At 37.4% G+C, this 25,171-nt stretch overlaps 1 protein-coding gene across 3 annotated transcripts in view; it reads right to left on the reverse strand.

The window, feature by feature from the left end:
• The window catches only part of kermit (PDZ domain-containing protein GIPC-like protein kermit), a 168,550-nt gene that overhangs the window by 57,873 nt on the left and 85,506 nt on the right, over window positions 1-25,171 (reverse strand). The window contains exon 1 of one of the 3 annotated variants that reach the window (XM_090373762.1): window positions 23,763-24,037. The exons of 1 other annotated variant lie outside the window; for it this stretch is intronic. In XM_090373762.1, coding sequence (XP_090229888.1) covers window positions 23,763-23,897 — 135 coding nt within the window. In that variant the 5' untranslated portion in view covers window positions 23,898-24,037. Of the gene's footprint in view, window positions 1-23,363; window positions 24,038-25,171 lie in introns of those variants that run through there. One more of the 3 variants, XM_090373760.1, reaches the window with a different exon arrangement.

Genomic DNA, 25,171 nt, shown 5'->3' on the forward strand with positions numbered 1-25,171 from the left:
AACAAATAACGGTGAGTACGGAAATCCTCACGATATCAAGGAGTTCTTCAAGAATCTACCTCCTGGAGTCTGCGGGAAACCGCACTCCTCTGAGAAAATTCTGCACCACAAGTAGCTGCCTAGAAACGAAATGTCAGCACAAGAGCTGTGTAGTATCACGAAACAGCACAAGGAACTGCCCGTGACAATCAACAACAATGCTGAGCACCATGAACTGCCAGGGAATATCAAAAGAAAACCGTAGATGTCGATTGTGTGGATGAGGAAGTGGACACCCACCCAGGTTCAGGAACGGAATATCATACCCTTGTCTCCTCCCACCGAGACAAATTCATTCATTCTGTTCCGTCCCACAGCACAACCCTTCAGAAGGGTTGTTCTGTGGGACGGAACAGAATGAATGAATTTGAAGGGACCATGTGAAGGGACCTTTCATATGAAAGGTCCCTTCACATGGAAACTATGAACTGTGCAAGCTAGCCTTGTAACTACAATACTGACACTCTTCCATAGCTGCATTCGCAGCTGAGTTCCAAAGTGTTTCAAGATCCTCGCCTACAGATCACAAGAGCTTGATCTACCGCAGTGTCATATTCCACCACGAAGGACTCCAACTTTCCTCAATAAGCAGACCTACCCCTGCCAGAAAAGATCTGTTTAACTCCTTATATTTCCAAGCCTGACACAAATGCGTTCCTCAAATCTATCTCACTTTGCATAATTTACTGCAAATAGTTGCAAATGTTCCTAGGATGGAGTTGGTCTCGGCATGCCCCCTGATAGAAAAAACAATGGCCCGTTGAAAACTACAGGTCCAGTCTGCTCTTATTCACCACTCACTCACTGGCGAATAAGAGCAGACAAATTATGTCGATGTTTGATTCTGCATTAACAGTGAAAAAAAAGTACTATCTGGCCCAGGTAGGTTTTGTATAACCCATCCACAACTAACCAAGAATTCTTCCAATTGACGGCCACAGCCATTCGCAACTCTATCAAAACATGATGACGATCTTTCGTGAACTAATGAGACTCGTGACAGAGAAGAAAAATGCATGGGATGCATATAAATTATCAAGCGACTCAGAAGCCTATGGCAGATATAAGATAGTTTGTAATCAGGTCACAAAGGAGGTTAGGCAAGTGAAGGCAGATGACGAGAAATCTTTGGCAAAGGATGCTAAGAAAAACATCAAGGATTTCTTTACTTATATAAACTCTAAAAGGAAGGGGTTGAATCTGATTGGTCCACTTGACATCGATGGTTCGACTGTTGATGATCCTGCTCAGATAGCAAACAAACTGAATGAGTATTTTGCATCTACATTCACACATGAAGAGTTATTAAGGTTTGAAAATGGCAGAAGGTTATCAAATTGTAGCAGGGTGCTTAATGATTTTGTAATAACTGAGAGCAAAGTGGAGGAGAAACTGTCGAAGTTAAACATAAGAAAGGCACCTAGGGTGGATGGGATCTATCCAGTTATATTAAAGGAGGCGGCAAAGCAACTAAGCAAACCCTTAGCCATAATTATGAGCGCATCCTTGGACTCAGGGGAGTCCCCCACGGACTGGAGATGTGCAAATGTATCTCCAGTTCACAAAAGGGGATCGAAGGGTGACACGAGTAATTACAGACCAGTTAGTGTAACTTCTGTTCCGGATAAAATAATGGAGTCACTGGTTAAAGATGCATTGCAGGATCATTTAGACAAGACTGCAGCAATAATTCAGACACAGCATGGATTTGTTAAGGGAAAATCTTGTCTGACAAATCTGATAGGATATTATGATGTGGTTACAAAGGAACTGGATGCAAAAAATAATTTTGATATCATATATTTGGATTTCAGGAAAGCTTTTGACACTGTTGCGCATGAAAGACTATTGTACAAATTGGAGCAGAATGGCATTAAGGGTAAGTTGCTACAATGGATAAAAGGATGGTTCAGTGGGAGAAGACAGAGGGTGGTAATTAATGGGTGCTGCTCTTCGTGGACTAATGTTATTAGTCCCACAGACTAATGTCCCACAGGGTTCGGTGTTGGGTCCACTGTTCTTTTATATATTTATCAATGATATTGATGAAGGTATATCAGGCTTAGTGTCGAGGTTGGCAGGGTTGTTAATGACAGTAATGGCAGTGTGCTACTGCAAGAGGATCTAGATAATTTGGGCAGATGGGCTAAGAAGTGGCAACTGAAGTTTAACCTTGACAAATGCAAAGTACTGAAAAAATACTGCATATGGGTAGAAGTAACCCCAGAGAAACGTACCAACTCTGTATGGTATTACACTTAAGGTGGTAGAAAATGAAAAAGACCTGGGAATAATTGTGCAATCAGATATGAAGTTTTCTGAGCAATGCAGACAGGCTGCCAGGGCAGGTCATGGGATTTTGTCAATGATACAAATTGACAAAATCACATGACCTGCCCTGGCAGCCTGTCTGCATTGCTCAGAAAACTTCATATCTGACTGCACAATTATTCCCAGGTCTTATATTTGTATATAGGAATTTTGCTAGCAGGGAAAAGGAAGTGATTGTTCCTCTGTATATGGCAATGGTCAGGCCACGCCTTGAGTACGGTTGAGTACTGCGTACAGGTCTGGAGGCCTCATTTTAGGAAGGATGTAGATTTGCTTGAGCGTGTACAGAGAAGGGCAACAAGATTGGTGAGGGGAATGAAGGGATCCTCTTACCAAGAGAGGCTTAAGTTCTGCAAATTGCAGTGGCTGGAGACTAGGCATCTGCGCGGTGATCTGATTGAGGTGTATATGGCCTTGAATGGGTTGAGCATGCTCAATTCTGATGGGATCCTTCCACTTGTTCAGATTACGAACCTATGGGGGCATAAATTCAAAATAAGAAAAGACAGATGTAGAATAGATGTGCGGAAATTTGCCTTTAGCCAGCGGGTGGTTAATTGTGGAACAAACTTCCATCTGTCTTTGTGGAAGTTGATAGGTTAAATAAATTTAAGGATGGACTGGACAGGCATTAGGAGGGAATGGTGTGATTTTTTTTTTTTTTTGGCTGATGCTGCATAAGCTCATACACTTGGTTTCTTGCATCACATGCCACTACTATACTACTACATTATTAAATTTCCACCTAAGCGACTCTGAAATATCTATAATGAGGCAATATCTGACTCCACTCCTATGCACACCATCTGAGAAGAGCATAATGAATTTATAACAGTGATAACTATATCCTGATTAAATACCACAATCGCAGCTGGTAATTCCTGTTCATCTGCGCAAAATATGCGAGCCGAGAGTGGATATCCTACAGGCCGACCTTTCACTGAGTAGGGTTCCTGTATACACGTAATATCAATCACCCCTGTTGCACACCAGCCTGACTTCATCAGCTACTGCTCTTGACCTCCGAGTATTAATCTGCAGTATATGCAGGCTGCTATCCGATTGTGCATTGTACTGATTAACAAATAAGTGATTACTGTTGGCTGCCATTACTATTATCTAAATGTCCTGCTCTTTCTTGCACCAATTTAAATACATTCAAGATCCTGTTTACTCTTTACGAAATGGTTCGCTGCTTGGTTTTAAGCATTATAGTTTGCGCAGATCAGTTATTTTCGTTGATGGGGGGGGGGGAAACGGTAGGAGCCGCAAATGGCTCATTGCAGCGACAAGTTCTGGCCGTATGTCCAAAATCCCTGACAAGTATATCACAAATTAACTAAATGAAAGTCATTCAACTTGTATGACATAAAGCCAATGAAAATCCTGCCCTGCAGTAATAAATGACACCTAATACTCCTTGATACCTCAACCATCCAACTGTTTCTCGTTTTAGCTTTATTTTCGCCACAAGAAAGGAAGGATGGCACATTATCTGTGCCATCCTTCCTGGAGACGGCCATATCTGCCAAGTTCTATATATAGATCTTCTAATAGCTCTTCCTTATTTATCGATTTTTCCACATCATACAGTATTATTTTCCGTCCTGGCTCTTTTGGAACAGAGAGAATCACCTCCAATCGTTTTATTCTTTCACATTCCTTTACCTCTTGTAGCTTCCTTTCTGTTTTCACCACACCATGATCCCTAACCTTCAGCAGTCTCCTAATTCTAATTTTCTTCAAGCAGCTTTTTAGTTCTGTAGTTACCGCTAAACACACCTCATGACTTTTCAACCTTGATTCATCAGCTGCTTTCACTATCAGGACATGTCCTCCCACTGAACCCGTTGAGGAAAACGAAGACATTTGAGTTTCACCCCAGCCCTTTCCCCCAATGTTCACATGATCCCAAGAAGCACTGTACTGGAAAATCGTTTTGAATATTTTCGTTAGATTACTTTAATTGCGTTAATTTGATTTTTTTTGTCTTAAATTGATTTGAATTGTGTTAAATTGATTATTTATATTTTACTCTAATATACCGGTAAGTTGTCGATTTTTTGTTTTTTCCGTTTTAATTTCTGGAGGGTATCATACGGAAGTGTTCTACGTACTATATTGAGGTAAACTCCTCTTATTATTTTACTAATACTGTTATTATTATTATTATTATTATTATTATTATTATTATTATTATAATTGCACTAAATGGTGCAAGTAAGCCAGAGGCTTATGCTGCACCAGCCAAAAAAAATTCCCGAGTTACCTTGAGAGAGAGAGAGAGAGAGAGAGAGAGAGAGAGAGAGACAAAAGTAGAAGGGAATCACCGAGAAAGAGAAGAATGATGATATTCAACTCAGGACCCTGGGTGTGCCAAGCCCATACTTACCACACGTGAGCCCCTGGGGTTATGATGAGATGTGTTCCCCCTTCCTCTTCAATCATATAAAAATCATAAATAAAATTTCCCAATCTTCTCTTTTGTGCGTGCCGTGTTCGTCGTTATTGATTGCTATCTTTTTTACTGTTTTAAATTTCACAATTCAAAAAAAAAAAAAGTCTGTGAACAGAAATATCAATTTTGGGAAATATAGCTCTCACACATTTGAAGTTTGACATGTAGTAGTAGGGAATTTTGGAAGAGAATTAACATCAAAGTTGCCATTGATATGATTGCAGAAGCCTGGAATAATGTTACAAAAGACTGCTTGAATCGTGTGTGGCGAAAACTTATCCCTCATTTAATTCGCGATTTTGAAGGCTTTGAACCTTCAGAGTAACTAAAATAAATCAAAGCAGGCTGTGTTGCTCTTGCAAAAGACGTTGGTTTCGAGGAAGTAGAAAATGAAGATGTAGAAGAGCTTCTAGAGTCTCACAATGAGGATCTATCTACTGAAGACTTGCAACAACTTGTTGCAGCCTGTCAAGTGGAAAGTCAAAATGAGGATGACGATGAAGTCCAGCAGGCTGCCCAACGAGAACTTAAAACAGCAGCGTTATCAGCTGCTTTAAGTGGAATTGCAAAGCACCTGTGGATTGAAGATAATGATTGTAATGCCGAACGTAGTAGGATAGTGCTTGGTGGCATTCGAACACATACAGGCAGCTCCTGTATGAAAAAAGGAGGCAGGAAAAGCAACAAAAGCTAGACAGCTATTTTAAACCAGTGCAGAAGAAAGAAAATCAGGACAGCGAATCACACACTTCCACATCGAGTATAACAACATTTCGTCCTAAGAATGATAACCCTCCTTCTACCTCTTCGCTATAACTCACAAGAAGTAAGCCTAGAGACTTACTTCTTGAGGAAATTGAACTGCCCATTCCTGAGTCACCAACTACTTGTCTCCTTACCCTTACTATCCTCCTGATTACCTAGTTCATTAACTGTCTATCGGTTTCCTCTTAGCATCTTTCAACATATCCTTTATGGAACTGCCATGCATTCCATTTCCTTCTGTTACTCACCCTTGTCTCCTCACAAAACGTAACAGGGCTTCATCACTACGATCATCTTCCTCATTCTTAAGTCCATCTCCTTTGTTGTTGTTCTCATATGTCTTACCCCAGGTATACTCCAATAGTATATCTCCAGGATACGATTGGAGCGGTTTCTTGTAAGGAACAATCCTTACCAGAACCCACTGTCATTCAGTGGCCGTTCATCCTAGTGATCATGACTTCCCATTGCTGTCTTCATTATCCCCTAGTTCTATAAAACAAAACTCACCCATCATTGTCCTGTTATCATCTAAATCTTTGTTTTTTTTTCCATCTACCAATATTTTATTCTCCTCCAAGTAGATATATACAATATTTTACTTTGATTTATTGTCATATAATCGTATCTTTAACTAACACTTTAAACTCATCTGTACCTCTTGTCTTAGTATCCAATTGGTTCCCTCTCCTCTCTTTTACTGTCTTATTCTTTGTGCCTGCTAAACCTTATCCCTTATTTCTTCATCCATTCTGAGATCCCGAAAACGTATGTAAGCATATCACTGTAGGCAGAGAAAACAGTGCAACAGCATGTGCTACATCAAAACACGTTGAATTTCCTTTGTAATTCAAATTAATGAGATGGAGCCATCTCTAAAAATTGGAATTTTTAGAGAAGGCGCCACATTTCCCTCTTCCTCAATCCTTGAAAACCATTGTTAAAAGCTACCTAAGCTGAGATCATTCAGCCTAGAAAACGATCAAAAAAATGAAATCCTGGCCACTGGGCCCACGTTTCGCCTAAAAAACCTTATCCCCAGTTAAAGATTGGCCTGCCCCAACATACACTGTGCTGCCACTTTATTAGGTACACCTACCTAGTAGCGTGTTGAGCCTCCTTTAGCCTTCAAATCAGCCTGAATTCGCCTAAGCATGGATTGAACAAGATGCTGAAAACGTTGTGCAGGAATGGAGTACCATGCAGACATGAGTGTGTCACGCAGTTCCTTGAGATTCGACGGAGGTGTAGGCCTGCAGCGAACAGCCCTTTCCAAAGATGTTCAACAGGATTGAGATCCGCGGACTACGCGGGCCACTGCAGCAAAGAAAAGTCATCGGCATGTTCCTGGAACCATTCCATAGTGATTCTGGCTTTGTGCACCGGCGCATTATCCTGCTGGAAGTAACCATCTGACTGAGGATAAACTGTCAACACGAACGGATTTACTTGGTCAGCAACGATGTGCATTCAGACGTGAATCTCTGGGTATTTGTGGACCCAACGTGTGCCAAGAAAACATCCCCACACCATAACACTGCCCCACCACCTTGCACAGTAGTCGTCAGACATGATGGGTCCATGGATTCATGTTGTTTTCGCCAAATTCTGAGCCATCCATCAACATGATACACCAGGAACTTCGACTCGTCAGACCAAGCAACTGTTTTCCAATCCTCGATAGTCCAGTGCTGGTGTTGCTGTGCCTACAGGAGGCGTGCTCTCTGTTCTTCATTGATAACAAAGGTACGCGATGTGGCAGTCGGCTGTTGTAGCCCATTCGCGACAAAGTGCGACTAGTGGCCCGTTGCGACATTTTGTTCTGGCACCAAGGTTATATTCTGACGTGATGTGCGACATTGTAGCCCGTCTGTTTGCTTGCACAATTCTAGCCATCCTTCTCTGACCTCTCTCATCAACAAGCGATTTTCTTCCACAGGAGTGCCGTTGAGAGGATGTTTTCTGTTTGTTGCACCATTCTCGATACACCCTTGAACCTCTGGTGCGTGAAAAGTTCAGATTTTTTTTTTTTTTTTTTTTAGTTGTTGGCGCATCGGCTTCTGTGGCCATAATGCACCTCCCAAAGTTTTTGCATTTTTTACTCTGATCCAAGCCCGAGGCGGGATTCGAAACCGCGACCTTTTGGTTTCCAGGCAAGCACCTGGCAACCCAAACTTTACCCACCTGGCTAGCACGTTCGAAGTCCGTTAGATTACTCCTTTTTCCCATTCTTGCTACGGTTTGTACGCTTAACTAATACTAGAAAGGTTGTTTTGCTGCATTTATATCCACAACTGTGGTCATGTGACTTGCAACGTTGTGGGACAAACCATTTATTTATTTGTGTGCACAGCAGGGGTGTACCTAATAAAGTGGCAGCACAGGGTACAGAAACAATGCCCAGTTCTTACTGAGCATTGCTCCAGCCTTTGAAAATATTAATTGTCATTTCAAACTGTGCTAAACATAGTTAGCCATTAGTGCCAGTTACTCTCTAATAATGTTTCAATTGCCGAGACCTCAATTAGTATCTATCTGCTATATATTTACCAATTCTTGATTAAAAAGATTAAAATAATATATCTGAGAGCTTTCTCTACCTAATCTACATATTTCTTTTTCTTTTCTTTTACCGTTTAATTTTACAAATATATAAGAGCTGAAAAATTCATGACCTAACAATCTGTTATCTTATGTAAAATTCTTTTCTCCCCCTTCTTTTAATTACAAGCGCTTAGCATAAAATCCCTTTACGTAGTTAGCAAAACATCAGGTGGCGCCAGATGAAGGAAGAAACCGGAGGATAACCCTCGTTCAAGGCAAACAGTTGTTTTGGCATCCGGGCGGATCAGTGTACAACCGTTGATTTGGTCAGGGTGCTAGATATCAGTTATGGATGCACGTACAGCAGAGCGTTCAAGATTTCTGGCGAGGGGCCAAAACAGATAAAATACTGAAGGTCACGGGCCGCAAGATCCTTACCACTAATTATACATTTTTTAAAATTTAATTTCCTTTTTTGTCGAACTTTTATATTTACAGTTTAATATTTTAAATGTAATAATTTTAAAAAATCCAACACTATTATTATAAAACACTAGTAACATTGGTTATTACCAATGTTATTAATGTTACCACATGATTGTAGTCCAACTCGCGGGCCTCACAATATGATTGTGAGGTCCTCGAGTTGGACACTTCTGAACAAAACCATACACACATGCCAGACTACAATAAAGAAGGGGTCTGCGTGGGTACACTAAAAGTTATTCAGTGGATGGCGATGGTGGTGGGTCCCAAACGTCTCAAAGAAAAACAAATCTTTGTGAATAGGATTGTGTGTACAACACTTAACGCGATATGAAGCGGAAGGAAATTACTTCTTGGATCGCAGAGTGAATGTGTATGATTGTATGGTGCAGCATTTTGAACCACCAGTCATTATCACACAGGAAGAAATTCAAGACCTTCAAAAGCACTGGATAGGTTCTGCCATTAAAACATCGACTCGCAAAAATTATGCAGGAATCCTTAAAGTTGACCCGCAATGCGTCAAAAAGAAGACAGTAGCATATTGTTATAATGCAATGCACAACCACATGTGTTCAACCCAATATGGTAACCATCTAGAAACTGCACTTGGAAGTTACTGAGTACCTTCCCAGCAGTTCGAGCTTGCCTTGCGATTTTAATATTTTTGAAAGGCTGAAAAATTATGACAGGACGTCGATGTCAACAGTAACGAAAAAATTAATAATAATAATTAAAAAAAAAACTTTTATATAAAACATCTTCGTTTATAGAGAGAGTAAGTGCTAAACTGTAGCAGAGATTTTTTTTGGAAAATAATAAATAAATAAATAAAAGTCAGCCTAGCGAACATGACACCAAAGTGAGCCGAAAGGAAGCAAACTCGTACGGAAACAGAATAAATAAACATCACTGCGCATGCTGAGATTAGAAAACTTTCATCATCAGATGCCTTTTACCAGAAATAATTAAAACCCATGACATCAAAATCCGGCCGGACGTCGATAGGTTAAAAAACAAGAACATATCTTGAGAAATCAGGATACAGAGTAACCCTACACCTTCTGAATATTAGTAAAGAAAACCCGAGGCCATTTTTCAAGAAGTGCATTCATAACCACCTGACACAAAGTATACCTTTACCTGCTTATGTTCAGTCATGCAGACTCCGCCGTACTTTGACTCCTCTTAAAAGGAGATTCGAAAAAAAAAAAAAAAAAAAAAATTATTGCAAACCACGTAATTTCTCAGACTGTAAGAAACGACAAAATCTAAGCTTCGTTGGTAATTGATGAAAATGTACCACACCCCAGCTGGGATGTTGCCTCTGAAGAGGGAGGAATGGGTCAATGCCAACCAATATCGGACCTGTACACTCCCATATACACTAAAACTCCTGATGTTATCACTGGACTTAGAGCTATATAATTTTTCTTCAACAAATAAATAAATAAAACAGATGTTTTTGACGTAATATAAACATACATACAAGGCTGAAAGCACACACTATTCAAGGGAAAAAAAAAAAAAGTTCAGGGTTTTTCAGAGGAAAAAGGAAAACCACTTGTTTAATACCAAGGATAACCGTTAACTTACAATGTATGCCGGATGCAGTAATCCGGCCAACAGCCACAGTATGTAACTCCGACCAACTATTCAAAACGTGAGTTCTCATTTCCGTATTCTATAGGTCAAAGTGAAAAATTATTAAGAGCATTAATATTCAAAGGACGAACCACAAGACGAGGGAGTGGCGTTATTTTAGATTAGCACTAAGGCAACTTAAGTCATGAGGAGTCTGTCTCTGTACGTTCTAAAGGTCGGTTTGTGTGTTGTTACAGAATGTGTGTGTGTGGGGGGGGGGGGGTTACGACCACCTTAGCCGACTAAATCGCCCCAGTTGAAAAACTTCAATTTCACAGTCAAAGTTCGAACTTCTGTACGGGATTCGAAATTAGATTATTTCACTCAAGCTAAATCCTGGAAGGAAAATGGCAACAGACAAGTTTGGATGCTAAAATTAAAACAATGAAAGCAAAAAATAAATAAATAAAATAATAATACAGTAAAGAAACCTCGAGGTCATTTTTCAACAAGTGCATCCAACCCCAGGGGCTCACATCTGGTGAGTATGGGCTTGGCACACTCAGGGTCCTGAGCTGGATATCATCATGCTTCTCTTTCTTGGTGATTCTCTCTCGACCTATTTTTAGCGATGGCGCCACAGTTCCCTCTTCTTCACCCGTTAAAAGCCTGTACTTCATGTTTTTAATTTAATTTAATTTTTTAATACACATACATGGTGTTTCCACCAAAGATCGAAAGTTAAAATGCAGAATCGTAACAGAAATAGCAACGACATGTTTTCTTTTTGAAATTTCTATTAAAAACAGTATCAGTGATCTCTTCGTAACAGGAGTGATTTTTCCTAAACACACATCACGAGTCACTGAACTCTATGGTCATCAGACTAAATCCAGTTTTCGTAAATAACAAAACTTTTGTATTTCAATTCCCTTTCTTCTGAGTTAAGGCTCCATTCAAATTCTGTATCTTCATCACTGCGGCTGTTAAAACTTTGACATAATAAGGACGACATGCTTCCGCGTGCGTACACGTACGATAATTAGAATCGGCTGAAAACATTCGTGACAATTCTTCTTTACAGGTGCAACGTGCAGGTGTCAGTCGGTCAAATCACTGTACGCATGCGCAGTGATGTTATCATTATTTAAGGGTTAATATTCAAGGCGTTCGTTATCAAACTGATTAATACAAATGCATGCATTTGTATTAATCAGTCGTTAGACTTCCATCCTTTAAATGAGTTGTTTTTCTTGCCTTCAACCCTTCTTCACAAAAAAAAAAAAAAAAAAAAAAACACAGAAAAAGTTCTTTCGAAATCGGGCTTTCAAAATGAAGGCAGTTGTGATTTATGCTTGTTGCCATAACAACTGACGCAACCTCTAGTGATAAATCCAACATAACCACGCAGCAATGTACACACAAGACAAAAAATATCATTTAGAATTTATATTTAGTTTTATTTATTTATTAATTAAACATTAACGTAACTTTACGTTTCTTTTTCATATTTTTAAAAGTACCTTCAATTTTATTTTCTTAATATTTTAGATACAAACGAGCGAAGGGTTGCAATAGCGAAGTCACTTTTACACGTAATCGTCCCAAAGGAAGCCGCAAGAGATGCCTTGAAGTCAGAGCTGGTCCAGTGGAGCTATCAATTATGCCCATTAGCGCTGTAGGTAAGAAAGCAAAATGACTTGGGGTAATCTGTGGGTCAACGTCACGTCATGCTTATGATGTGCGAGAGAGAGAGCGAAAAAGGAAGGTACTTTAACCTATTTAAGAATACAAATACATCGAAGGTATGGGATAAAACAGGAAGAAGCTATTAAGCTCTCCTCAGTCTTCATGTTATGAAGTAAAGGGGATATTTCCGATGATGGAAAGGAAAAATCCAAAATAACAGACAACTAAATTAGCAAGTTTCAATTTTGAAGGTTCCACGATTGTTAACTTTCTCAAGCTGAAAATATGTTTGTTTTTATTACAATGATGGGGGGAATGACCTGAGAAAAATGGGGAAAAAAATCACTCTGGCAACAGGAAATAGGCATCTTTGAATGAACAGCCATCAGACAATACTTTTAGGTACTTCCCTCAGACATTGGCACGCGACAGTTTCACAGTAGAGGTCACTATCATCAGAACAAAAATCTAACAGTAATCACGTGACAATTTTTTTTCTCTTGTACGTTCCAGACTTTGGGAATGGTGTTTGAATCCCATCGAATAATATATTACAAAATTAAATCGTAGCCAGAGATTTAAAAGACGTCCGACACTATCATTCCAAATATTCAAAAGCATAATTAATAGATATTTCACTGTACATCTACGATGTACAAATACTGTGGTACGTACACAAATGAATTTTAGATACGATGATAACCTTTGATTGTTCAGCTGAATCTTGATATCCATGAGGCCAATGACATGATAGACGCAAGGGGTGAATATCGTTTATTATTCTGCCCATGACGCTTTTCGGGGGGGAAGGTTGGCTGGTAACGACTGTTATAACTACTTAATGCTAGGTAGAGTAAAGATGAATTAATTGCTCAGACTCCTGCCGTGTAACGAAAGACATTTTTAAAGACCACGCCTTAAGGAATTTAGATGCCGGCGTTTTAAATTCCTTACACACATTAATCAAATGAAGAATTAAGTTCCACTCGTTATCAGATATTATATACACGAAATGGAAAAAAGTTCAAAAGCATGAAAAATATCAAACTTTAATGTACAAATTGCGTTGCATTTCAGGTGCGTTCGATTTTTTCTTTCTTTTCCTATGATTAATAAATTTGAAAAGTAAATATAGTTATTCTCTTAATAATTAATTAAGGAACACTTAATAAAACTCAGGTTTACGTTCCAATCAGTTTAATTACAACTGTATTATTATACTTATTACTCTTCTCCCATATATTTTTTGGATGCGTTGGCATGTTACATATACACCTATTGTCTTCACCATCTTCGTCCGAGGGTAAGAACTTAACCCAGTAGAGGGTTTCCGTGAAATTTCACATTTAGGCCTTCTAAATAATTTGTCTAGCTACTCCAAATTTTATTAAAATCTGACCAATCTAGCAATTATTATTATTATTTTTTTTTTTTTTTTTGTCCGTCCGTCCGCATGTAAATAACTCTACTCTGGATTTTCCTGAAATTTTATATCTCGTTCTTTTAGAACGATTTTTCCACCTTTCCCAAATTTAATTAAAATGGGACCAATAACAATCCGGCTATTATTATTATTTTCCATAGATATCGCATATATACCTAATTGTCGCTGAAGCACTAGATGTTATGTTTTTTGCCATGAGCTGGTTATTGAAATGCATGGGCAATATGGCGGATGTGCAGACACAAAAATGTTCAGTTTGTGCATAAGTCTCTTATCAATTTTTTTTTTTTTTTTGTTATAAATCGTGAATTATTTCTATTTGCTAAAGCGCCTGAAATATAACTTTGAGGAATAAACAAGGAGCTACCTTTTATTCAGTCAGTAGGATTTCTTCTTAACCAACTCTCCTTATGCGAATAAATTATAAAACGATACGTTAAAATAACATAAAAATAATTTAAAACTCAATATGTTCCTCACTATCAACTGACGCATAGTCTAACACCCCAGGATCGCAATCGTGAACCCCAACCCGACCCCAGAAATATCAAATCCCAATGCAATCTTTAGTGATGGAAGACATTTTGTCATGAACGCGAATTTAAAATACGATAAAAATATCATAAAAACAATGAATTAAAACCCACTAAAATTCCTCCCTTAAGTGGACCAAAACTTTTCGACAAGTGTCATGTTTACAGGGTAGGAATGAAACAAACGAAATCTGTGTGTGTTCGGAATCTTATAAATAGGAGATTAGTCTTTGGTACGCATGGTTTCGAATGACCACGAATCAGAAATAAGAAATGGACGACGAATGTTAATGGAGTTTCTTTGTAATTTCATTTCTAAAGTTTCGGCAATTAATAACTTAGTATAATTATATTGAATATTTAAAATTTTGGCTTCATTAAACAGGAATGTATGGTTTTCATTTATATCCATAGGCGTGCGCACAGGGTGCCATGCCCCCCTGAAATCTTGAAGGGGGGGCCCTCGTAGCCTCACGTGTTTAGCATTTTTGTTAAATCATAAAAAAAAACATTGTTGAATTTTAAAACTAAAGAATTAAAATAAATAAATATTTAAATAATAAAATAGATATATATATATATTTTTTTATTCATGATTTTTGTGTAAAAAAAATATTCCGATATTTGAATTTTCGCGCTCAATTCATTTGAGACAGCCGTCCGCTATGCTGCGCTACGGTAGCCTCCAGAACATATCAGTATTGTTCTCAGCGCCTCCCCTCGCTAAACGAGTTAATTTGCATCTTCTATTTGTGATGATTTGAGAACAGAGCTACCTCAGTCCGGAGCGAAACATAAAAGAAGAATATCTTCGAATCTTGATGAAAATACTCAACATCGCTTTGAAAATTTAGAAGATTTACGAATAACTTTTTATTACCCACTTCTTGATACCCTAATGAATGCTGTAGAGAGCAGTTTAATCAAGAAATAATCCTAGTAATCAAAGCTATGGGGGAATTTCCTTGAATTAAATCTTACATCTCAATATACGGAAATACTCTGCGACTATTTTCAATTGTCTTTGACGGATTTCCAGACAGAAATATCATTGCCACTAATCATCTAAACTGCAAAAATCCTTTAACCTGGAGAAAGTGGCTTAATGATGCCGATCGATATAAATTATATCCAAATTTCACAAAAGTGACATACGCCTTTCAGGTTTTAGGTGTTACAAGTTGCACTCCTGAACGAACTTTTTCCAAAATGAGTCATATATAAACAAAATTAAGAAGAGTCATGACGCAAGAACGGTTGAACTACTTATTGCTTTTATACATGGAACAGGATTTAATTGCTGCAGTCACTGTAGAAGTACTGTAATTTGACGAATTCATCGCCTTTGTTCCTTTTGAACGTACAATATTATTACAATAAATAGACCTAAAAATGTTGAATATTTATTAATTACGTACTATTATAATGTATATGTTTTTAAAATAAATAAAAGTTTTAATATATATACAAAATTGTATTTATAAAAATATATTTATTTAAAAATAAAATATTTTATTTTTTTATAGGGGAGGTCCAACATGTGGTTGGCTCCCTTCTTGTTTTAGGCTGCGCACGCCTATGCATTTATCGCATGGAATGATAGTTCCGAAGCATTCGCACTAAAGACTGCATGGGGGTTTAATATTTCTGGGGTCGGGTTGGGGGTTCAACTACTGCGATCCTGGGGTGCTAGACTACCCGTCAGTGAGGAACACATTATGAGTTTTAAATTATTTTAACGTATCATTTTATAATTTATTCATAAGGAGAGTTGGTTAAGAAGAAATCCTACTGACTGAACAAAAGGTAACCCCTTGTTTATTCCTCAAATATTGATAAAACGTAGGAAGAATTGAGCATTTGTAAGCTCTCATTTATTTAGTATATATCTGAAATATAACGCCCTGCGTACATTAACTAACCCGTTCTAAATTAAAATTAATAAAATATCATTTTCCATCCATATTCGATCTCAGGAATAGGTTACCAAATTTAGCAATAATATCAAAGAAAATGAAATGCGTGATGACTTTGATTGGCACAGACTTTGATAATTTTCATTGAACAAGACAAAAAAAAAAAAAATAGGAACTTTCTTTAAATTTGGTAAAAAAAAAAAAAAAAAAAAAAAATGTTGCCGTTATAAATTTGATTTTTATATCCAAATATATTACTTACGTTATTAATAAATATTCGTTGTTGGTATATTTTTGTGTATATATTAAAGTATATTACACATTATGTATGTACAATATGTTGTATAAAGTTGGACAACGCTCAGAGATGTACGGGTTCCAATATTTGAGAAGAAAATTCAAGTTTCGTAAGTACTGACGTTTTAAAAAGAAGAATCGGAAATCTAGGATTATGGAAGTGGAAGGCGTTCTTTTTTATATAAATCTATTTGCTTGACTATGTTGGAAACATACAGTACTTCTCCAAGTTACAAAGGCTTGTAAAGGTGATGCAAAGATAATTAGCTTGAGACACCTGCTGTGATGTCGATTTGTACAGGTTGTTAATGCACCATTTTCGATTCGGTTCAGTAAATGGTATTGAAAAATGTTTCGAGGAACTGACTGGAGCACTGTTTCTAGTTGTCAGTTAACAAAGCATTAACTACATATTGAAGGATTCCAGTGTCATTGGCAGAGTTCACAGACGAAAAAAACATGGGCATCGTCTGAAAACGTAAAGTAAGGTATATGCACTTTACTGTCAATGTCTATAGTTCCAGGGTCATTGACAAATGGCGAAACTAAGGAATAAAAGCAACAGAGCTGGCTCTCTGGGCGACCTAAGCAACGTAGTGGATCAAGAATGCCATAAATGTACAAGTAGAGAATGAGAGACGCTATATGGGCTGTAAAAGGAGTGCAGAAATCAAAGAGCTGCCTCTGTACTATTATCAAAAAATTTCTCGACTTAAACACAATGATCAACCTCTATTTTTCTGCCTTTCCCTTAGAGCTAGCTTTGTAAACAAGAGCCACATTTACCCTCTTGAAATAGTCAGGGTAAATTTAGGAGAGACAGAATTAAAACACTGTTTTCAAGATGAGGGAAAGGAGATCAGGTCCAGCAGAGAAGTAATTTGTTTTAATTTAGATAGCGGTCATCCATGTCGATAATGATTTTAAATGAAAGCAGTTCGCCTGAGTAAAGTTTATAATCTGTTCCCGAAAACATCCACGAAACGGGTCACTTTCGGACTAGTACACAGGGAAATACTTTCATTTCAAGTATTTCGATCAAGATAACCTGTGCAACATGCCAAACATATTAATGATAATGATTTTGTTAATGATCATATTTGGCTATATAGAAGATAGAACGGAGTATGTAATGGTCATTACAGAAGCAAGTAACTGAGCCAACCTGTCTGCCTTGTTCTGTGGATTGATTAAAGAACTGTTGATGGATTTCGGCAAGGTTCCCGAAACGTTACTTAACTGTATAGCACATTTAGTCAGTACGGCTAAATAAAGTAACTTTTATAAAACTCAAGTGGTATAAGAGTGATTATTTTGTAAAGAATTTTCCTTTTCATCGCTCTGGTGGGCAGCATTTTTGGTATAAAAACCATCCTCCCCACACTGGGTAGAAAAGACCGGAGTTCGAATCGCGTCAATGACGCGAAGAATTTTTATGGGCTTTTTTTTTTTTTTTTTTTTTTTAATAAGTGGCTGATTGGATTAAATGAGCTATTTTAATCTATATGCGCAATTACAATATTAAAAAAAAAAAAAAAATTAACAACGGTTAAAATAAGTAGGATACAATAAAACAAAATAAGTAGAATACCTTTGACAAACAGGAATGTCCCTGGTTGGCTTTACACGTGGAAGGCTATGGCAAAGCAGACGAAACGTTACCGTAACCAAGTAGTCAGGCTAGAGAGTGCAGGAGTACACGCGTTTCAGTGATTGTGGTTCAAGTTTTATGACGTTCATTATCAACCGGGGCAGAAAGATACATAAGCACAAACAAGACAGACAACCCCGAGTTTTTGATTTGACAATTGATTCCGTCTATATTTGAATTGAATACACTGTATTTTAAGAAGCAGAGCTTCTTAAAATACAGTGTATTCAATTCAATTGGATTTAAGAAGCAGAGCTTCTTAAAATACCGCTACACCCCATGCAACTTCGGCGTATTAGATGCATGTCATCTAATACATCAAAGTCGAAGAAATATTAGTAGCAGCAGAAACCATCATAACATTCCATACCATAAAGTGGTATGAAAACATTAGCGACATCTAATGTTTCTACGGCTAGAATTAAAACAGAAGCGATGTGTAATTACCTGATTCTTTGAAGAAATTAGATGACATTGAGAAAACAAGATTAATGGAGCTAATATTTCCTATTTTGACTTAGTGCTTTATTAAAGAACAGAGTTTTTCTCAAACCCAGAGGTGTTCATATTAATGAACAGCTCTTAATCCCGCAAAGGTGTTCATATTAATGAACACCTTTGCGGGATTAAGGTCGATGCTCTGTGCAGTCCAGCGAAACTTTTGCATAACATGTCTTTATAACAAGTCACTACGGGTTGTGCAATATGACATGATGCACTGTCATGTTGAAAGAAAACGGGGCCCCTTCCCATATTGCTTTCACTGTATAGGAAGGACGAATTTGTACAGAATATCATTCCTTGTTCCAGGAATGGCCAGGACAAAGCTACGAGAAACAACCCGACGTTGAGTACCTCCACCAAACTTCTCAGTTGGGACGGCATATTCTGGTAGATAACGTCTTCTGGGCATTCGCCACACCAAAAATGGCCATCGGAAACTGTGTACCGTGATTCGACATCCATAACACAGCTTTCCATGGAACATTTAAGATGGGTACAAAGGAAAGTTCATACTGGGTGCTATGGTTTATGTACCACAGCTCTTTCGTCGTTCGTTTATTAATATCAATTCCTTCCTGTGGCTTCCCTGAACTTTTAATTGCCAATATTGGATGAGGACTGACTAGATCTGCATACTATTCTTAGCGCCCTCTGGTCTCTTTCTGGCAATATCTGCAGCCTATCTGAATATTTTCTGGATGTAGTAGCACCAACGTGACGTTTCCATTTGGTGAGAGGCGCCTCCTTAGCCAGGTGGGAAGGAGCAGCAGTGCGTAGCACACGCTTCTTGATTAGACCGGGGTTCGAGCCCGTCACCACCAAATACGGAGGATGCGGAAAGGTCAGGGAATGACCACCGCATATCCCCGGAGCAATATGGCCTTAGTTGCTAATGCTCCTAAAAACCAAATAATAATAAATAAATAATAACCATTTGGTGAGCACTTCACAGCCCCCGCTGATCTAAGATGTTGCAATGGCACGAACAGATTGGCTGCAAACACCACGGTAACCCATAATGACTCTCAACTGAAAGTCGCTAAGCCCACTCTCTCCCTACTATATTTCATTGATCTGCTTATTTTTAGTGCGAGCGCAGTTGCTTTTATACCTATTCCTGGAGCGTGGATGGTGGATATGGTTAATTTTTACCAAATACCAGAATACTTCTGGCAACACTGTTGCCACAAGGGACTGCTGGTACCCAATATTTGAAAGAATATACGTCGCTCCCGGTGTGCAGACAACTTTCGAAATCCAGCTGGTTGTCGCTTTTTTCCGTGATAACAGATTATTGGAAATGTTGAGAGTATTAAAATCATAATTTCTCTCTCATTTTCAACCTCCTGTTCTCAAACCTTTTTTTTCTCAGACTGAAGCCTTATATTTAAAAAAAAAATATATATATATAACACAAGTAAACGAGGCGTAAAAACCGAAGGCTATCATTCAACAGTAACGAAACTACAGATCAGGAATCCCTACGAGGTTCATGACATTCTCTTTGTATTCTTTAACGACCAAGCCACCAACCGTCCAGGTATGGTAGTTTCTCCACTGTTATTCGACCAGTTTGCAAACACAAATTCTTTTATTTAAAAAAATAGTATAAACCAAGAATTTTAAGGGCTTTAGTCTCGTGAAAATGGTTAAATATTTTGAGACACGGAATTTATAATGCTCATCTCAATTTTTGAAAGTGCGTGAATATTTCTTTGCCTTTTTTTAATTTAATTTTTTAATCGAGACACGGAATTTATAATGCTCATCTCAATTTTTGAAAGTGCGTGAATATTTCTTTGCCTTTTTTTAATTTAATTTTTTAATCGAAGACCCTTTCGAGTTGGGCGCCATGCCCAACTCGAAAGGGTCTTCAATCTTAAAAAAAAAAAAAAAAAAAACACGCAGTGGACTTAAGAAAAGAAACCAGATAGATTAAATCTCGTTTTGTTCTTAAGTCTACAAAAATTTTCAGTTATGCCATATAACTTTAAAGAACTGCATGCAATTTTAGTAATAAAATAACACAATAGTGAAAGGCAGCGAACTTGATCTGCGTCTTACAAAAAGAAAAAAAAAAAAAAAAACTTGCCAAAGACGGATGGTTGAGAGGGAGAAGACAGTGGTAATGAACACTGATCTTCGTGGACTAATGTTATTAGCGGAGCCCACAGAGTTCGGTGTTGGGTCCATTGTTGTTTTATATATTTATCAGTTATACTGATGAAGGCATGTCAGGCTTAATGTCCAAGTTCTCATATGATACAGAGGTTGGCTAATGAAAGTAATTACGGTAAGCTACTGCATCACGATCTAGAAATATTAGGCAGATGGGCTGAAAAATGGCAATTTAAGTTTAACAATGACAAATGCAAAGTACTGCATATGGGTAGCAGTAACTCCAGAGTAAGGTGCTAACTGTGTGGTACTGCACTCGGGTGGTGGAAAATGAAAAAGACTTGAGGGTAATTGTGCAGTCGGATATGAAGTTCTCTGATCAATGCAGACAACTCATGGGGGGGGGGTTGTCAATCACCCTAGCAGGGATAAGATGATTGTCCCTTTGTATAAAGCCATGGTTAGACCGCATCTTGAGTACTGCATACATGTCTGGAGGCAGGAAGGATGTGGAGCTGCTGGAGCGAGTACAGAGAAGGGCAACGAGACTGGTGAGGAGAACAAAGAGGTGCTCTCAAGAAAGGCTTCAGTTCTGCAAATCGCAGCGTCTGGAGACTAGACGCCTGCGAGAAGATCTGATTGAGGTGGTTAAGGCTTTTAATGGATTCGGCAAGCCGATAGTGATGGGCAGAGACGGACTGGATCAAAAATTCTTACCGGTGAAAACAAAAAAAAAAAAAAAAAAAATGTATCGGAGGTAAGAGTGTAATATTGAAAATTACATCGGCTCCCTTATTACCAGTCCGCCTCTGCTGATGGGATTCTTCCTCTTGTTCATACCACACACGAAGGGGCACAAATTCAAATTGAGGAAGGACGGTTGCAGGATAGATGTGCGGGAGTTTTCCTTTAGCCATCGAGTGGCTGATTGCTAGAACAAACTTCCATCTATTGTTGTGGAAGTTGATAGCTTAAATAAAGAAGAACGATATAATAGAGGGAATGGATAGGTGAAATGGGAAGTGTTTTTTTTTTTTTAAGCTACTTTCTTGCATCATATGCCACTACTAAAGCTACTCTGTCACTTTTATCGAAATATTTGATTATTATCTGAAATAAATTTCACAGTTAGCTGTACTGTTATTGTTATCTTTTAGATAAGAATCTAAGACCACTTCAGTTGAAGTGGCAAGGTTGCTGATGCAAGTACACAAAGAAAGCACATCTCCTGTACTTTGATCAAAAGGTACGAATTAACATTATACGTTCTACCGTCAAGGTAAGTCGTAACGCTACAGAAGTGTCGCAATTTTACCATTGCAGACACTTTCAATTTAGAATACAGTCACTCGGATTTATTTACGAAACTAAATATAGTCACGTGTGTCCGCTGTTCCAAGACAATTTCAGATATTTCTACACAAACCACAACTGGAAATACAGTCGAAATTTTAATCTTCTCTGAAGTAAGTTTAATTAGCACAATAATTAGTAGGATAAAAGTTTTTCAATAGCAGTCATTATTATTATAAAGGGAAAAATTTATTATAAGCGCAAAAGTTATTATCGGGGAATTGCTAGTTTCCTTGGAAACCGTTATTTCATTACGTTACGTCATCGAAATAGCTTTACGTTTGGTATTCTTACAGTTGCATTCATTTCATTATGCGATCCTCTAATTAAGCTCATTCTAATTAATTATTATATCTAATTAATCACACTATGATAATTACTGCTTTTTTTGTTGTTGTTATTCGTTAACAAGAGAAACCGTGTCCAATACTAACAAGTGATCCACCATTAATATCTCTCTTAATTCGTTAATGTTGCGATGACTACTATGGTAAAACAAGGGTGGGATAGGGCAGTGTTTCTCAAAGGGTGTGCCGCGTCACATTAGTGTGCCGCAAAATTTTCCAAGTGTGCCGCGAAATTTAGAAATTTCTTCTTCTATGACTACGTAGGTGTGCCGCGAAATTTTTCTTCTTTGGAAAATGTGCCACGAGAGTAAAAAGATTGAGAAACACTGGGATAGGGGACTTTTCCCCTACCCCACCCTTGCAATGGCTTGGCCATATTATTCGCACGAACATGTTTATATGATATTAATGCTTTATAAAATTCGAAGTTAATTTTTTTTTTTAGAATAAAAAATTAACTTCAAATCACGTTTTATATATAAATACATAAAACCATTTAACGAAAAGGTTAGTGCAAGTGCATCATGTTTTTTCGTAAGTGAATTACCAAATTGGCACAGTTTTTATCATATTGGGAATACATTCACAACGAGTTGCCTGATATTGCACTACCTCAAATAAAGTAACGCTTCACCAATGGAGAAGACCGTACCAAACTCTAAATATTTGTAATTAAAATTAACATTTTAAATATTTTATTAACTCTATTTACAAACAATCGCTCGTGCGAAACAAAATTCGAACATCACATGAATTTTTCATGCGATGAAAACACGCGCTTTCTCCATAATACAACTACGCATTTATAGATCGACAATCTTTCTCTTCGTACACTCCTATTAACTGCACTTCAAGTTACAGTAAACAACAGAACGCTTAATATTCAAAATGTCTTCCAAGATATGCTAAACGGGAGGCATAATTATTAATATGGCAGGATTTATACAGTTGAAAAAAACATTTGACCGGTTAGTCACGCAATCATGGTTAAGTGAGCAAGCGATATTTTTTTTAAACACAGAATTCGTTAAAAGAAAGTTGATAGCTGAATGAGTCACAGTTCCTTAAAATAGAAAATATTCTTTAAAATATATATATATATTTTTATTTCTCGCTCTATCAGAGTACAGCTACACTTAAAAAAAAAAAAAAAAAAAAAAAGTACGTTTTAAAAGACTAAAAATTCCTAATTATAAAGATATAAATCTCGTTTTTCCAAAACCAAACAACCTACTTAAGTATAATTATGTTCTGTTTCAAGTTTTATGAACAACTTTCGAAACATAAATAAGTAAACAACTTACGTCTGTGCAGGAAAAGTCGTAACATTCTGAAATTTTTTGATAAAGTTCTTTAATATTAGTAAACCCAGATATTATACCAGTCGGACTTCCTTGCGCCTGTTGGCAATGAAACACCCATCTTGGCTTCTGTATAGGTAAGTCTGGAGTATGACTTCCTGTAGCTCCATTTGAATGTGTACCGTTCGAAGCAACTGGAGGTAGCGACGGCCTTGCGACAGTCTCGTCCACCCCATTGGTCTGGGGTTCGCAGTCCCGTTTTCTTCTAAACAGTGGCATATTGACACGTGTTGAAAAGGTTAATTCACTTGGCAGATATAAACAGTCCTCACTGCGTTTCGGTTAAAATGCAGCCAGTTATTAAACACAATTCATAACAACCGAAAAGTTTGTTTACTTTACCTCATTAACTTCGTTGAAGCCAACAGATACATACTGACACAAAATATGGCCACTCACTCGAACGCTAATGGTTCCCAGCACAGACGAACAGAGAAAAACCTCAGCACTGACACACTTTTCTACGAGGAATAGCATACGCTGCAGCTACATCTGTTTCGGGACACACGGGACAAAGAATGTAATCATAGCGCTACTTCGGCGCTTGCAACAGATGTTAACGCCACAACACCCCTGCCCGTCCAAACGACGTAAGGAACAGCATTAGTTTGCGGCGGAAACGGTCAACAGCCTGTGACGAACAACCACCTGACGTGTTTTGAGGTACTGGCTACTGATTGGTTGATCAGTACAGGTGACACTGAGTCTATGAATCTGTCAGTGGCGTTTGAGCAATTCTTCCAGTTAAAGATCACAATGATAACGTTCCACCACGAAAGTTTAGTACGGTAAGGAAGGGCAATTTTAAAGAAAATATATATATTTCGTTCTAATGAAAATCAACTGTCTTCAACGTATATAATATTTAAGCGATTATAAATCATTACCTTCGTAATTTTCCTAACGAAATAAAGTTGCAGACGAAAAGCATCTAAGCAGAAATCTTGGTAGCGTGTGCTAATAGCCTAGTTGGCAGATTATTAATATTTAATAACATAATATTTATATAATAATATATAATTTGTATGTAATAATTATAATTGTAAAATATAATAATTTGTATGATAATAATACAATACATTTTTTTAAGGGAAAACTTACACTGACAACAGTTGAACTGACACTGAGTATGAATCTGTCAGTGGCGTTTGAGCAAATTCTTTCAGCACAATGATAACGTTCCACCACGAAAGTTTAGTACTTAAACGAAGGGCAATTTTAAAGAATAAATATATTTCGTTCTAATGAAAATCAACTGTCTTCAACGTATATAATATTTAAGCAACGTATATAATATTTAAGCAACGTATATAAATCATTACCTTCGTAATTTTCCTAACGAAATAAAGTTGCAGACGAAAAGTATCTAAGCAGAAATCTTGGTAGCGCGTGCTTACATCAGCCTGGTTGGCAGATGTCAGTAATAATATTATTAATATTTAATAATAATATATAATATAATATTTGTATAATAATATAAATATAAACTTTTGAAGAGAATGGATGGGTGAAATGGGAAGTTTTTTTTTTTTTGGGTGATGCTGTATAAGCTTGCTTTCTTGCAACATTAATTTGCATATAATAATTATAATTGTAAAATATAATTTTTATGATAATAATACAATGCAATTTTTAAAAGGAAAACATATAATATTAATAATATAATATTCATATATATAATCATTTATTGCCATCCAAAAAAGTAAAGACAATACCCCAGTATTGTCTTTTATGTAAACCCCTCTACTAAA

Source organism: Mastigoproctus giganteus, chromosome 5 (genome assembly GCF_048544385.1).
Source record: "Mastigoproctus giganteus isolate SK-2022 chromosome 5, ASM4854438v1, whole genome shotgun sequence".
Taxonomy (NCBI): Eukaryota; Metazoa; Arthropoda; class Arachnida; order Uropygi; family Thelyphonidae; genus Mastigoproctus; species Mastigoproctus giganteus.